Source organism: Monodon monoceros, unplaced genomic scaffold, assembly GCF_005190385.1.
Source record: "Monodon monoceros isolate NGI ecotype Baffin Bay Population unplaced genomic scaffold, NGI_Narwhal_1 Super_Scaffold_18, whole genome shotgun sequence".
Taxonomy (NCBI): Eukaryota; Metazoa; Chordata; class Mammalia; order Artiodactyla; family Monodontidae; genus Monodon; species Monodon monoceros.
In genome coordinates this window covers 143,596,043-143,612,685 of record NW_021703774.1, presented here as the reverse complement: position 1 = coordinate 143,612,685, position 16,643 = coordinate 143,596,043, and the positions used below count along the sequence as shown (strand labels likewise).

Sequence of the window (16,643 nt, the reverse complement as noted above, 5' to 3'; positions counted from 1 at the left end):
TAAATTCCTCTTACACTCAAAGGCTAATGTCCCCCTAAAATGAAGAATCAACAAGGTCTCAGCTCAAGTTTAATAAAACTACAAAGGACCAAAAGCGATAACCTACTACTATACAATCAGTTTGCCTGCCCCATAATACAGCTCAGGCCATTCCCCCCAGAGGAAGAAAGGCTGGCCTCCCCAGCCCCTGCAGGAAAGGCCTGTCCTGTCCCACACCACATCTGGGCTGAGTGCAAGGTCTTGTGTTTTAAGCATGACAATAGTACAAAAGAGGTTTTGTTCTCATGGCCACCTACTGCAGCCTGGCCCTAAAATGGCCCAGTGCTCACTTCTGCTTAGAGAAATATTCTTTGCTCTTCTGGACATCAGGCTTGATGGTATCACTGCCAGGCTTCCAGCCAGCTGGGCACACTGCAAAAGAAAGGATACTAATTAATAACCTGATCAGTGGTGAGCTCCACCCTCCCAAGGACAAGTGGATGCCTCAAAACCAAATGTGAGCCCTAAAGAGGCAACATTCAGGCACCAGGAAGCCTACCCTGCAGTCTGAGATCATTCAGCCTTTTAGTTCAAAGCTATAAATATGTAATTTAATCCTCACCAGAGCCCTAATTACTATGATACCTAATTTGTTCAGAGTAACTGAAATTTAAAGAAATTAAGTAACAGCTTCAACTTTATACTTTGTTCTAAAAATAATCTGTCTAAAGCATGTACAGCAAAATATTACGATTTTGTTAACAGTAGGTAGTAGATAAGTGGGTATTCATTTGTTCTCAGTAATTTTATGTATGCTTCAAAAATGCACCTTTTGAGAAATAAGCTTAAATGCTCTTCAACAGATGGTGCTGGAACAGCTGGATTTCCACATGTAAAACAATGAAATTGGACATCTATTCATACCATACACAAAAAGTTTACTCGCAAATGGATCAACAGCCTATATATGAGCTAAAACCATAAACTCTTTGAAGAAAACACAGGGTGGTCAAACTTCATGACCTTAGATTTGGAAATGTATTCTTAGACATGATACTGAAAACACAAACAACAGTAAAAAAAACATAAGGTAAATTGGACTTGATTGACATTAAGGACTTTTGTAGATTAAAGGACATTATGAAGTGAGTGAAGACAACCCACAGAATGGGAAAAAATATTTATAAATCATATCTGATAAGGGATTAATAGCCAAAATTGAAATCCAGAACTCCCACAGCTCAACAGACAACCCAATTCAAAAATGGGCAAAGGACTTGAAAAAAGACATATCTCCAAAGATATACAAATGGTCAAATAAACATATGAAAATATGCCATCACTAGTCAAAACTACAATGAGATACCACTTCACATCCCCTAGGATGGCTATAGTTTAAAAAAAAAAAAAAAGGAAAGTAAATGTTGGGAAGGATGTAAAGAGCCCTTGGTATTGCTGGTGGGAATGTAAAATGGTGCATGTGCTGTGGAAAACAGTTTGGCACTTCCTCAAGAATCTAAACATAGAATTACCATGTGACCCAGCAATTCTACTCCTATATATAGCCCCAAAGTAACTGGAAACAAGGATTCAGACACCAGTTCACCAATATTTTAGCAATATTATTCACAATAGCCAAAAGGTGGAAACAACCTGTTAACAGATAGACATAACTCTGTGTGTGTGTGTGTGTGTGTGTGTGTGTGTGTGTGTGTATCGGAATATTATTCAGCCTTTAAAAATAATAATGTTCTGATATATACTACAGCCTGGATAAACCTTGAAAACATTATGCTAGGTGAAAGAATCCAAACACAAATGGATAAATACTATATGACTTCACTCACATGAAACACCTAGAATAGGCAAATTCATAGACACAGAAAGTAGAAGTTACCAAAGGCTGGAGGGAAAGGGGAATGGTAAGTTATTGCTTCATGGTTACTACTGCCTGTTTGGGATGATGAAAAAGAGAAACAGTGGTGATAGATGTACAACACTGTGAATGTAATTAATGCCACTGAATTATGCACTTAAAAAGGTAAATTAGGGGCTTCCCTGGTGGCGCAGAGGTTGAGAGTCCGCCTGCCGATGCAGGGGACACGGGTTCGTGCCCCGGTCCAGGAAGATCCCACATGCCGCAGAGCGGCTGGGCCCGTGAGCCATGGCCGCTGAGCCTGCGCTCCACAACGGGAGAGGCCACAACAGTGAGAGGCCCGCGTAACGCAAAAAAAAAAAAAAAGGTAAATTATATGTAACCACAATAAAAACTGATTACCGTAGTGACTTGCCCCCATACCCAAGAAAAATATAAGCTAAAAAATGACAAAGCTATGACTGTGTAAACCCTAACACTAAGCTGCTTCTTCCCTCTAGCAGCCCTTCAGAGATCTGAAAGCAGCAAGCAGTTTTCCTTCTCAGTGTTCCTTAACTCTGCCAAACAAGAATGCCTGAAATAAGGGGCAGGACCTCCACAGAAGGTCCTGCTTGTTTCACTAAGTAACTGCCTGCTATACCTTGGTAAGCAAAAGGTCCAAGTTTGAATCTTTCGCACACTTTATGCAGAAAAGAACCTTTCAACCTTTCCAACGATCCTAAGTTAGCAATGCTCCTTGGGCAAACCTAAGGAAAGTGAGGCAAAGAAACCAATCTCTGATTTTCTACTCTATTTGCTGTTTAGTCTTCTAGGAAGCATGTAGTCAGCAAAGTCCAGTAATGGAGCAGCAAAAATCTCACTTGCTCAGGTGAGAGAGGGGAAGCCCCTTTCAGTCCAAGGATGTCACAGCCTCAGATGTCAGACACTGCAAACAGCAGTCTGGGAACAAGGTATATGGATGGAACAAGCACTAAATGGCAAACCCAGCTGCTTTACAAAATCTCCATTTGATTGTTACAGGCATTAGCTTTAGTGGCACCAAAGGGTTAGAACACAGGTCCTAAGCATAAACAAGCTTCCAAGAATAAAAAACAACATAAAAACAGAGACCAGACCCAGAGCCACCCCGTAGTTTGCCAGCAGGGAAACCAAAGATTCTTCTGTCCAGGAATACAAATGATACAAAGATAGGAGGAATAATGAACCAGAAAGAAGGACCTTGACAATTTAGTCTCCTTGGCACTAAAGCCTCTTGGCACTTAAGACTGTACCAATAATTAATGACAGGACAGAAAGATCCACACTTGGATGTTTCACTCATACCCAACAGTGCTGGTTTTTCAGAATCAATATGGAGCCCAGAAGAACTGGCTGAGTCCCACATTTACCAGCTTTCAAGTGCAGCTGAAGTACCACAACTCTCGCCAACACAGAAGGCCCTAAACAATGACTTTTTCAGCATTTGAAATTACCTAAGAAAAGGAGGGCTTTGAATTTGGATCCCAGTTCCACCATTAACTATGAATATATGCTGTGTTTAAATACTGGTTTATTTGTCCTTAAAAATAGGAACATAGGATTTTTTCAGTAAAAAATTTCTCTATGGTATTTGTCAGTTCCACCCTTCTCTCTGCTAAAATGTAATGTAGTTCACTTGAAGACCCCTTCCCCGCAAAAAAGTGTAAAATTCAAGATCAAAAAAAATTTTTAGGTAAAAATAGGAACATAGGATATACAAACATAAGGTCATTATGTTGTACACCTGAAAATAATATAATGTTATATGCCAATTATATCTCAATTTTAAAAATAGGAATGCGGGGTTATTTGTCAAATAAACAACACATGACAGCACGTCATATAGACTGCCTGGTTGGTATTTACATGCTCTCAACTGGGAACTATCATACTATAAGCCATAAAAGGCTGCGCACAGAAAGCTGTGCCTGTTCTAATGGGATGGGAAGCAGCAGAGAACAATAGAGTGTGAAGAAGCAAGCTTCACAGTCATGAAAGCTTGGGTTCAAGAGTCTATGCAAGGTCTAGCAAAGTCCAGTAAAGGGCTGACTTGGCCACTCCACAGAGCCTTCCGTCTTTGTACTGAACTTCATTCTCCACCAGGGGGCAGTCTCAGCAGCTGTCTACTCCTTTAATCCAGAGTAAAGCCCACACGAGCTTCTGCAAATGGTGCCTTCTGATTCCCATTACCTATTAGCCTTCCACTCTAGTCACACTAGCACTTCTGGGTCCCCCAAACAAACACCACTAATCCAGACTCTTAACTTCCACCTCCTTTAACTCGCAAGATCAGAGCTGAAATGAGCCTTAGAGAGCTAGTCAGAACTACTTATTTTCTAGAGAAAGAAAATGAGATGTACTAAGACAAGAAATTTGTCCAAGTCCACCTGCGCACTTGATATCAGTAGCACTTGATCCCAACCATCTTACCCTCAATCATATTAAGCTGGGGTGGGGGTGGGGTTCAAGATCCCCTCCCCCTACATACCCAGCACCTGCAGCAGATGGAGGAGCTGAGTTCTTAAAACTCAACCCAGTTGGGATAAGGCTATCTCATTCCAAGCAACAACTACACTGGGCAGAGGTGGGGAGCTGTCAAAAGCTACAGCCTTATAAACTCAAAGGCTGGGAGCAAGTAGTTCAGGACTTTATCAAAACACTGCAATGAGAGAATATATAAGGGGAGAAGGGCTAGAGCAGTAAGAAAGACCTGCACTCTAGCAAATGCTAGATAAAACCGTAAATTGAATCTACTCGGTCATGTTCAGACTCACAAAAACATTGTCTTTCATCCTGAAACTTCTAACGCAGAACCTTGGTATTTCATCTCAAACCCTTCGGCCCTAACCCCTCCTCCCTTAGAAAAATTTTTATATTGAGCATATATATAGTTTGGTATTTGTTGATTATCAGTCTTACAAATACAACCACACTGCACCAACAGAATGGATTTTTAAAAGATAAAAACATATTAACTGTTTCTACCTACTGTCTTTGGATAAGTTATCTTAGTCCTATTTTCATTTCACTTTCCAAAACTGGTTGGACATTACCCCAATGAAACAAATATGGTCTACAGAGATTAAGCTCTCCCCCCAGTAAACACTTGTCAAGAGCAGCATGGTTCCTGTCTAGGTGTGATTCCCAGCCTTTTGTTTCGCCCTTAACACACCTATGGGATCCTCCTATACTCTTTTAATAAGTTGAATCTGCAGCAGTGAGCGATACTAAATGATCAGGGCAGAAGCTGGGAATACGCAGTTGGAACAAGAAGCCTTTATATTCTCCTCCCCAGGCTTTTCCATTGCCCCACCCCCACAACCCACTATAATCCAGAGATGGCAACTTCTTGAAGAGACATAATCACCCTTTTATCTGGTAGACTTTGTTCCTCCCATCTTTCCCACTCCGCTGTCCTGTCACCAGGCAGACTGACTTACCTTCCCCATGTTTGTCAGTAAACTGGAAGGCCTGAACTAGTCTCAGTGTCTCATCCACAGAACGCCCAACAGGAAGGTCATTTATGGTGATCTGTCGAAGGATACCTTTATCATCAATAATAAAAAGGCCCCTGGAAAAAAGTATTAAAGGTTTGAGAGAGACAGTACAGTTTTAGAAATTGCTTTCTTAGAATAGAGAAGAAATGGAAATAGGCTGGTCTCCCACACTTGCACTGGCCTTCCCCTTAGGCCCAGCATAAAAGAATGAAATCATGCCACACACCTTGAACTTACACAGTGATGTCTATCAATTATTTCTCAATACAACAGGAAAAAAAATGAAATGAGAGAAAAGACTCCACAGATCAGGGCCCTACCTTTCAAATAAAAGATCCTCAGCCAATCAGATAATTCTCCTGATGACTGTCAGCCCCCCAGCAGGTATATACCTGAATGAGATGCCTTCATCAGCCTTTAAGACCCCATAGTCCTGAGCAATGGTGTGCTTGGGGTCTGATATCAAGGGAATGTTCATGGGTCCCAGTCCTCCTTGCTTCTTGGGTGTGTTGATCCTACAGCAAAAAGCACACATACAATCACATTCATTCAAACTCTTGTGTAGCAAAAGCATTAACTATAACTATTCCTTCTCCTGTCCAACATTCCTAATCTTACTCCCCAGAAAACTTCAAACTTTTTCCAGCAGTAAAATAACCCGCTGAGGACAGTTAAGGTCACCAGGGTACACTCAGCTGTAATCCAAGCTGCTTTTCCTCTGCTGCCAGGTAGTAAGAACAAGTCAGAGCATTTGTTCTCCTTCTATGAGCCAGAAATCAATACTTGAGAAAGTCTATTGCCAAAGCCTCCCAGTACCAGTTGCTGCTTAACTTAAAAGTCCATATGCCTGGACTTCACTGGCGGTACAGTGGTTAAGACTCCACGCTTCCACTGCAGGGGGCACAGGTTCCATCCCTGGTCAGGGAATTAAGATCCCACATGCCACACAGTGCGGTCAAAAAAAAAAAAAAAGTAATAATTTAAAAAAAAGAAAAACAAAAAATCTCCATGCCAAATGGATCAAGAGGTTTACCATGCCAGGTGACAAAAGTGAGAATCCACAGAAGCACCAATCACTTGGCAGTTGAGTTTCTTAAATTCTTCTGCCTTATCACTGAAAGCAATGATCTCCGTGGGGCACACAAAGGTGAAGTCAAGAGGGTAAAAGAAGAACACAACATATTTTCCTGGGGGGAAAAAAAAAGCCCAAGTTAGCCTTTGAAATAGACTTCCTGGGACTTCCCTGGTGGCGCAGTAGTTAAAATTCCAGCTGCCAATGCAGGGGACACGGGTTTGAGCCCTGGTCTGGGAAGATCCCACATGCCGCAGAGCAACGAAGCCCGTGTGCCACAACTACTCAAGCCCGCACGCCTAGAGCCCGTGCTCGGCAACAAGAGAAGCCCCCACTCTCTGCAACAAAGCCCGTGTGCAGCAACGAAAACCCAATGCAGCCATAAGTAAATAAATGTATTAAAAAAAAAAAAGAAACAGACTTCCTTGCCTTATAGAGAATGTAAACCTGAAGACATTCTCCTATGGAAAAAAGCAGCCTTTTCAAGTTGATGGCAGACACATTTGTTAAAATGCCAAGATGCTCAACAGAGAAGATTCCTTGCAGCTACTGTCAGAACCTCTCCCACAAGAAAAAGTTCTTCGTTTCCATGATTTATTTTCCTGCCTCCATGTTAGCTGCCAACTACAGATAAACTCTGTTCCATCTAATTTTGATCTCTGGATAGTTAAAATTAGCACAAACACCAAGTTCTCCAGTGAAGAAAAAAAGCAAAGACGCAATTATCTACTGGGCAATCTAATGCCAATGCTTATATAATCAGTGCCCAGAAAGAGCTGAATTGCTGCATTTTCTGCTGCAAGGCAATAAAACCAACAAGAGAAAGTCAGAACCTCTGCAATTCTACCACAAGGAACCACAGTAATGTGATGGGTAAGATTTGTTTATTTATTCATTTATTTAGGCTGCATTGGGTCTTCCTGCGGCACTAGGGATCTTCCCTGCAGTGTGCACGAGCTTCACTCTAGTTGTAGTGTGCAGGCTCTGTAGTTCTGGCGCACGGGCTTAAGTTGCCCCACAGCATGCCCGCGGCATGTGGGATCTTAGTTCCCCGACTGGGGATTGAACCCACGTCCCCTGCACTGGAAGGGGGACTCTTAACCACTGGACCACCAGGGAAGTCTCTGATGGCTAAGGTTTAAGTGATCACCTGAATAACCACAGATATGTTTCAAACAAGCCTGACAGGACAAGCAAAGAAAAAATTTATAAGGCAAAAGTTCCAAAAATTTTCCTGGTAGGTAACAGAATTTCTAGTTGCAATTTTATGAAACTCATTCTGATTACCAATTGAAGTATTCTAGATCTTCAACCTGAGGGCAGCTTCTCACCATACCTAATGGGCTGAGCTATTTGGAGCAATTCCAAATATTCACTTATTTCCAGATAGCAACAATGTTTGAAAGTCAAAAACAAGCAGATCCTTTTGACATTCACTTTGAAAGCCAAAATCACTATAAACACACTCACCGAAACAACCTTCCTCAGGGGCTTTGCCTAACAAGCTACAGCAGGTCAAGCCCTGGAGGGAACACAATAGCTCTTCCTAAACCTCATGCCTTTGCCCTTGGGCCAGAGTCACCTCCCTATAGTGCTACTTACCTTGTTTGCCAGGAGGAGCTTCTCTCCATAGGGCCCCACTTATCTGCTCTCATTCCAACCAATATGTGTAATTTGTTAAGAAACCTAGTCACAGGTTCTACCCAAAAGCTGCCTCTAGGAACCGACTGCTACACCATCAAGAAAGGTATACTTGACACCTGAGTCTCAGGTTTGCATTCTAAGGAATTTCTATTTTCAATTGTCCCAGAAGACCCTGCTGCTCCATGACTGCAAAATAAAAAGAACCTCATTAGAACTTGCTAGGTGTCTACTTGAAACTATTTAACAGAAAGGAGAGTTATTCTAATTGTGACACCAATTTTTCTCTGGGGGCAAAACAGTCAAGGGAATGTGCCTAAGCCCTCTGCCTAATACAGCAATCATGACACACATATTTCTTAAACTGAACTGAACATACAGTCTCACAGCTCCGAAGACTTTAGCTCTGAGACTTTAAATTGTTGAAGGCCTTTTATAACACGATAATGAGACTATCTCCAATAATATAACTGAGGAGCAATACTGGGAAAATAATAAAGATTTATGTCCAGACATAATGAAGCTTGTGCTTTCTCCAGAAGCAGTTTGGACTTAGGATATCTACCCTGTGTTCACTGATGATAATCACCACTTCAATTCAATAGGAAGACAAAGCCTCTTACCCTAAAGACACAGGAGATATAAAAATCATTTTACAATCAAATATGACAAGAGATACAGAAAATGAACAAGCCATCCCTAGACTGTAACATAATTCCACATTAATGAACCTAACTACTCTTACCTTTGTAGTCAGATAGGCTGATATCTTTGAACTGACCATCTGGCATTACAGCAGTTGCTTTGAACTGGGGGGCATGGTGCCCAATTTTGGCATTTCCTGAAGACATATTGCGATCAGCTGGAAAAGGTAAGAGGAAGTCAATTAGAAACAAGCCCCCTTTTTTTTTTTTTTTTTTGCGGTACGCCAGGCCTCTCACTGTTGTGGCCTCTCCCATTGCGGAGCACAGGCTCCGGACGTGCAGGCTCAGCGGCCATGGCTCACGGGCCCAGCCGCTTCGCGGCATGTGGGATCCCCCCGGACCGGGGCACAAACCCGCGTCCCCCACATCAGCAGGCGGACTCTCAACCACTGCGCCACCAGGGAAGCCCCTGAAGTTTATTTTTGTTTTTATTTTTTTACCTTTTATTGGAGTACAGTTGATTTACAATGTTATGTTTTCATTTTAAAATGGAAATTTTTTTATCAATTGGAGTAAACTCTTACTGTTCCTGAACCATCATTCGTACAACTACATTTTCTTCTGTACTTTCATTACACACATGCAGAGATAGAAAGAGGTGGAAACTCTCAAACCTGGACCCAAATGCACAATGCCATAAACACTGAGCACCTGCCTCCCAGAAGCTGCCATGCTGCCTTTTCCCTGGACTGCACCTCCATCTGCCTTCAGAACGTGGTAAGCACCCTTTGACCTTTCTCCAGGTAGATCTGCCCAAGACAGCACACACCCTAAAGCCAATCCAAGTTTTTCAAGACGTAAGACCAAGATTTATGGCATCGGCTCTATTTCAAAATTCTAGGTGTTGTGTTTAAGGCCCAGAAGTCCTTTCAAAAATAGGTTTCTTACCTCGGGGCCAAGATCCTGGGGCAGTGATAAGTAGAACAAGAGTCAATTTATTGCCAAAGAGTAATGTTACACTGGATTCACCCAGGTCAAGACCAAAATAAGAAGTTAAGATTTAACCCAGTAAGCCATCAGTTTAAAAGTGCCAAGAAACTAACTTTTCCAGTCCCCAAGTTCTTGCTTCATAATACCACAACAAGAAGAAACGTTGTAAGCATCGATTGCCACAAACTTTTTACCGCTTAACACCTTTTCATAGCAAACCAAAAAACCAGCAAGGCACAAAGCAACTTGGCAACCAAACACAGGATGTGACCCTAACATAAATGGGTTTCTTGTCCAAACCTGATTTTCCAGGGGGCCCCCACGACCACTAAAGCACAACCAGTGGTGGGGGATGGGAAGCTTCTGGACTTCTGGTCGGTGTGTTCCCTTCAGGAAATCTCCCCTTGAACTTCTGTGGAGAAAGCCACTCCCCAAAAACTCACTTCAGGTACCCTTTCTGCCACTCCCATCATCACCCCCACCCTAGCACTTAAGAAAGCACCAGCAGAAGAGTGCGCAGTCTTCACAGAGGGCATTTAGGATCACCACAAACCCATTCTGCAGAGAACTAAAGACGGAGAACGGAATCTTAGTATCTGAAGCTCCACTGCTAGTCACAGCTAAGGACCGAGAACAGCCTTTCCCCCTAATACACGACGGACGGACGAGTATTCTCAGTTTCTAATCAGTTTGCAGATCCACTCTAGAAGCTTCCCACACACACACACACACCCGCAGGAGACCCCATCACCACCAAGCCACGCCAAGCCAATCAGCGCCCTCTGCTTTGGTTGCCGGGGGAAGAGAATACTCAAGCCGCCTTTAGCCTCGAGTTTCAACCACGTCCCCGCACCCACAAGGGGGTCCAACGTGAGGGCCACCTCGCCCGGCCACCTTCTCCGTCAAAGAACCCCAGTTGAGCTGGGCAGGCCCCGGGGAGGGGGAGGGGGAGGAGGAGGAGTAAAGGGCGACGAGCGGGGCGCATGGGGCCTAGCGGTACGCAGAGGCCACGCTGCCCATATACTCACCACTCCTCACAAGCCACAAAGAACAGTCAGGAAGCACACACGCAAAGCATGCGCCGGGCGCTGGCCTTTATAGCCTGTAGGGTTCTCGCGAGAGTCAGGGCGGGCCAGGGGTGCGGACGGGGGAGAGGGAAGGGGGGGGATCTGGCCCGAGCACCGCCCCGACCCAACGCGCCCCGCCAGTATGACTCAGCGATTTCTCTCGCTGGGGGCGGCCTAGCGGACTACCAACCCCCCACCCCGCGTCGCCGAGGTTTGAGGCGTTCTTTTGATCACTTCCAAACCCGAACGCGTCCGCCTTGCCTTTAAAGCCTGAACCAGAGTAAGGGTTCTAGCTGCTGCCCACGGAAGACCACGTATAACCAACCCCTGAGAACTATCTCTTAAAATATTTCTCAAATATTACCCCCTTACACCGATTCCCGCAGCCTCTGCTGTAGAGCTGATCCTCAGTAACCCTCATTGCTTAGAGAGCCTCCCTTTTATTGTTCTGATTAACAGGGTTGCTGCTTTCTATCTGCTATCCATGAGTTCCCATCCCATCCATTCCACGGTGGCTGGAGGAAATCTTTCTGAAATCTGATCTTGTCACTCACTCACTCACCCCTCTGACTTGTGGCTCATAAAAACTGGGGCTCTGTATTCCTGAGTTAAAACTCTTCGTGGTTATTTTATGTGTGGCCTTCATAAAGGAGTCTTAATCCATTAACCTTACTTTTCTCGTCTGTAAAATGGGAATACTATTCTTTGTTGAAATCATCTCTGTAGTTTATTTAGCACAGTACCTAGTTCTTATTATACACTAGAAGTGTTAGCCATTGTTACTACTGTAACTCTTCCTTGTTCCTGTATTATAACACCCAGAGCAGAGTGTAGCTGTTTTAAGCCTTCAGCCTTTTGTTCAAGCATGAGGAACCCTTTCTCTATTTGACCTACAGAAAACGTGTTTGAAGACTCAGCTGAAGCACTACTTCCTCTGAAATTCTTTCACTCATCCTCAGAATTGACCATTCCCTCCTTTCTGCCCAAACAGTAGCCTGTATAGCAAAAAGAAAACTTTAAAGCTATTTTACTTGTTTATATGTCTATCTCTCCGTGTTAGACTGACTTTCTGAAGGGTAGGGTTTGGGTCACAACCATCTCTGTGTCCCCACGTCACAATGTAGCACCTGATATAAAATAGGAGTGTTTAATAAATAGTATTGTGTCCCCCTTTCTGCCTCCAACCCCCACTATCCTCCTAACTCCCTTGGACATTATAGCAGGATAAGAGATAGGGAAGTGCTGTGTCATGCTGCCTGAGCATCTCAAAATTTTTTGGCATTTATCATCCTACCATGCAACAGTAGTGATTTTTTTTTTCGTTCTCTGCCTAAGACTGAACAATTATTTGGCCATTATTCATCTTCTTCTTGAGGACTCAGGGGATACAGACATTCAGAGCTTAATAGTGGATGGTTATTGCTGTGAGCAGGTTAAACCAACCACGCACAGTCCTACAGCAGCCAGAAGAAAATTACCATTTATTTTATCTACCATGTGCCAGGCCCTGGGCTGGGCACTTGAACTTATTTGTCTCATTTAAGAGCCAAAAGAGTTACCCTGGCCCAGGGAAATATTAACATCCAATCCTCGTGGGAATATAAAAAAACAAAATAGCAGAACAATTATGACCAGAAGAAATCTGTTGAACACTTGTCTGATTAAGTCATCATAGAATCTGTTTCCTCAGGGAACAGTAAAGATTTTGGAAATGGGGGCAGGGGAACTTTATCCTTCTACAGGACCTTTATCCTCCCTTGTTCACCAGTAGTCTGGGAAGGATTTTATCTGTTTTATTTATATGTGTAGTACCAGAACCTGGCACACTAACTGGCCTAGGAGACGTGCTTCATTAATTTTGGAGTGTATTGCAGATTTTTGAGATGTGGAGTTAAGCTACTTGAACCACATTTTAGGAAGATGATTCTAGCAGCTGTGTGATCGATGTAATGACTAGGAGACAACAGGCAAAGAGACCAACTGGGAGGCTACTGCAATGGTCCAGATTAGAGAAGTCTCAGAACTGTAAAATGACATTGGCAGCAGAAAGGGAAGAAGGAGAGAAAGAATATTTCCACAGGCTTTTGGATTGATTGCATTTAGGGTGAGATGAAAGAGGAAGTTCAATCTGATTTCTTGGTTTCATATCTTGGTGCCATGTGAGTAATGTCACTAACCAGTGATGTAGGAAACACTGGAGGAGGAGAAGTTTTGAGGTTAAAAATAGTGATGAGGGCTTCCCTGGTGGCGCAGTGGTTAAGAATCCACCTGCCAATGCAGGGGAGACGGGTTCGAGCCCTGGTCCGGGAAGATCCCACATGCCACGGAGTAACTAAGTCCGTGAGCCACAACTACTGAGCCTGTGGTCTAGAGCCTGCTCGCCTAGAGCCTGGGCTCTGCAACAAGAGAAGCCACCGCAATGAGAAGCCTGCCCACCACAACGAAGAGTAGCCCCTGCTCACTGCAACTATAGAAAGCCCCACACGCAGCAATGAAGACCCAACGCAGCCAAAAATAAATAAATAATTTTTTTTAAAAAATGATGAACATTTATCAAGTACTACCTATTTTATAGATGAGATGCCTGATGCCCAAAGAATTTAATTATCTAAAGTAACAACTAATAGTGATACCAAGCAGGGCCCTGTGGGGCTTCTGGACACAAAGCCTCTCTGTGTCCCCCATTCCTTTGATTACAGGAAATAGCCTTCATTCAGCCTCCAAGACCTTCCCTGCGTTCCAATGGGCAGATTCAAGCAGTTTTTAATTAGGGAAGGGAGGGGATTGGAGACAAGGGAGAAACAAACAATCAAGAGAAACAATAATGCAGCCTTGGGGCAATGTCCTGGTTCCCCCTCAAAGGATACACATAACAATGTCTTTGAGTTTTGCAGATACTGAAACCCCCTCCAGGTGGGAGAAGTTTAACAATGGTATGCTGCCCACAGGCACATAGACTGCAGACCAGGTGGAACTTGAAGGTTGATGATGCTGACTCCTACTTACCTCACCACCAACCAATCAGAAGAATGTCCACAAGCTGATCATGCCCTCAGAGCCATTACTATAAAACTTCTCCCTACCCTCTCCAAGTTGGGACACAGGTTTTGAGGGCATTAGCCCACTGTGGTCTTCTTTGCCTGGCAAAGCAATAAAGCTCTTCTTTTCTACTTCAACCAAAATTCTGTCTCCAAGCTTTAATTCGGTGTCGGGGTACAGAGGCCGGATTTGGCTTCAATAGGTTTTGGAGCCAGATGCCATCCCAGGCAGCAGAGCCATCATGTTTCACACTATGCAGGTGTCACATTTACATAGACTGGGACTTCCCTGGTGGTCCATTGGGTAAGACTCTGAGCTCCCAGTGCAGGAGGCCCAGTTTCAATCCCTGGTCCGGGAACTAGATCCTGCATGCACTATGCAACTAAGAAGTCTGCATGCCACAACTAAAGATCCCGCATGCCACAGCGAAGATCCCACATGCCGTAACTAAGACCTGGCGCAGCCAAAATAATAAATATTTTTAAAATTTTTTACATAGACTGTAATGGAGTTGTGCCTTATCCTGGTTTGGCTAGGCTAACTCTAGAGTCTAACTTATTACTGACTCCTCTCTTAAAGGAGAAGATAATCAGTTTGGTTTGAGGAAAACATCATTGAGATGCTCACAAGACATCCAGGTAGATGTATCCAGAGGTCACTGTTGGAGATGTAGATTTGAAAATCAGCAGCACAGAGGTTTAGTTATATATTTATTGTTCTTCTATTTACAGGAGGCCTATTCTCTGCTAGGTACCAGACATGCAAAGATGAATAAAACACCATCTATTGAGGTGTTTTGAAGGATCACTAAAAAGTTAGTTAAGGAGAAGAAAAGTGTGGAAAGAGCTCCAGGCAGAGAAAACAGCAAAAGAAGTGGAAAACAATATAATATGTTTGGGGAAGTACAAAAAGTTGAATATTAGTAGAATGTAAATGCCAAAGACTAGAATGCAGAGACACAGAACACAGATTGGTTATGATGTACCCCATAAGCTTGACTGAGGAGTTTGAATTTTATCCCAGGGGGCAAAATTGAATATGGAAGTATAGAAAGAAAGTAAGAGTTTTGAATAGGAAAATGACATCAGGTTGTATTATTTATCATTCTGGCAGCTGCAGTGAAACTAGATTTAGGGGATATAGGATAGAAGATATAGGATAGAAGATATAGGATAAGGAGACCAAGAAGGAAGCTATTGCCGTGATTGGGGGAAAGAGGTCAAGAGCCTGAGTGAAGGCAGTAGTGCCAAGTGTGGAGAGATGGGATCAGATGGCAGAGTTTGTAAGATCTGGGCATCAGTTATGAGAATTGAAAGAGAGGAAGAAGTCGAGGATGAGTCCCAGGGGAATTGGATGAAGATGGTGCAATTCACAGAAATGTAATGAAACAGATTTTGGAGGAGATAATAAGTCCAGTTTGGGACATGCTGAATTTGAGATTCCAGCAGGAGATAGGAAGAAAGTTGGAAATGTGGAAACTTGAGTGTAAGCTTGTGGGAAGGCAGGGACCCTGCCTATCCTGTTCATCAAGTGCTATACTTATCAGCATGGTTCCTGGCACATGATAGGTACAGTAGATATTTGTTTTTTGGTTTTTCTTTTAGTTGCGGCATGAGGGATCTTTAGTTGCGGCATGCAGGATCTTTTAGTTGTGGCATGCAGGCTTCTTAGTTGTGGCATGCAGGCTTCTTAGTTGTGGCATGCATGTGGGATCTAGTTCCCCTACCAGGGTTCAAACCTGGACCCCCTGCTGGAGTGAAGAGTCTCGCCAGCTGGACCTCCAGGCAAGTCCCTAGGGTTTGTTTTGTTTTGTTTTGTTTTTTAATTTATTTTTGGCTGCATTGGGTCTTCGTTGCTGCGCACAGGCTTTCTCTAGTTGCGGCGAGCGGGGGCTACTCTCCATTGCGGTGCACGGGCTTCTCATTGCGGTGGTTTCTCTTTTTGCGGAGCATGGGCTCTAGGTGTGCGGGCTTTAGTAGTTGTGGCACGTGGGCTCAGTGGTTGTGGCTCGTTGTGCTCTAAATTGCAGGCTCAGTAGTTGTGGTGCACGGGCTTTGTTGCTCCACGGCATGTGGGATTTTCCCCAACCAGGGCTCGAACCCGTGTCTCCTGCATCAGCAGGCGGATTCTTAACCACTGTGCCACCAGGGAAGTCCAGTCCCTAGATATTTGTCAAATAAATTAATGAATTATATTTTTTGACATCAGTTGTAATATCAAGGATACTTGAAACTGTAGGAATAAATGAAATCCCTGAGAAAGTGGAAAGAGGTGAGCCAAGACCAGAACCTCAAAGATTTTCTATGAGGGTAAGAGGAAGGACAAAAACAAAGGCAACTCAAAAAAAAACGCAAAAAACAAAACTAACAAAAACAAATAAACAAAAACAAAGCAGCATTTTGTGGGCAAAGGGTCACTCATGAAGAGGGACTGTTTCTACCCAGAATAATTTCCTTTGATCTCCACCATCAGCATTGAAGTTTATTGCACTTGGGAAAGGGTAACAAAAAAGCAAACAAAAAAGGAATGAGTTAAGAAGTGAGTCAACTTGTAGGTATATATGCTGCCACCTGTGAGATTTACTACCGAGTTTTCTCTAAAATCCTTTAAATTAAAAAAAAAAAATCCATTACTAAGTTGCTGGTTGCTGAGGGCTTTAAGTGGGTACTTAATATTTTGATAGGTTACCCCGGGATGCAACATTGAATGTAATTTAAAATACTGTTTCAAAAGAGGAAATAAAATACTGCTTCCTGAAAATGTTTTTCTTGTTAATCACTACTACACTTGTTGCTGATGAATTATTGCCAGTTGTAATAT

The 16,643-nt window shown here is 43.3% G+C and overlaps 1 protein-coding gene across 1 annotated transcript; it reads right to left on the bottom strand.

The window, feature by feature from the left end:
* Positions 1 to 56: 56 nt before the first annotated feature.
* Positions 57 to 10,802, bottom strand: PRDX1 (peroxiredoxin 1). The gene is made up of 6 exons (XM_029229666.1): positions 10,746 to 10,802; positions 8,829 to 8,945; positions 6,404 to 6,557; positions 5,763 to 5,885; positions 5,314 to 5,444; positions 57 to 411 (listed from the first exon to the last, which is right to left on the bottom strand). The coding sequence occupies exons 2-6, from the start codon at positions 8,932 to 8,934 to the stop codon at positions 326 to 328; spliced, it is 600 nt and encodes a 199-aa protein (XP_029085499.1). The 5' UTR covers positions 8,935 to 8,945; positions 10,746 to 10,802; the 3' UTR covers positions 57 to 325.
* Between the last annotated feature and the right edge of the window lie 5,841 nt (positions 10,803 to 16,643).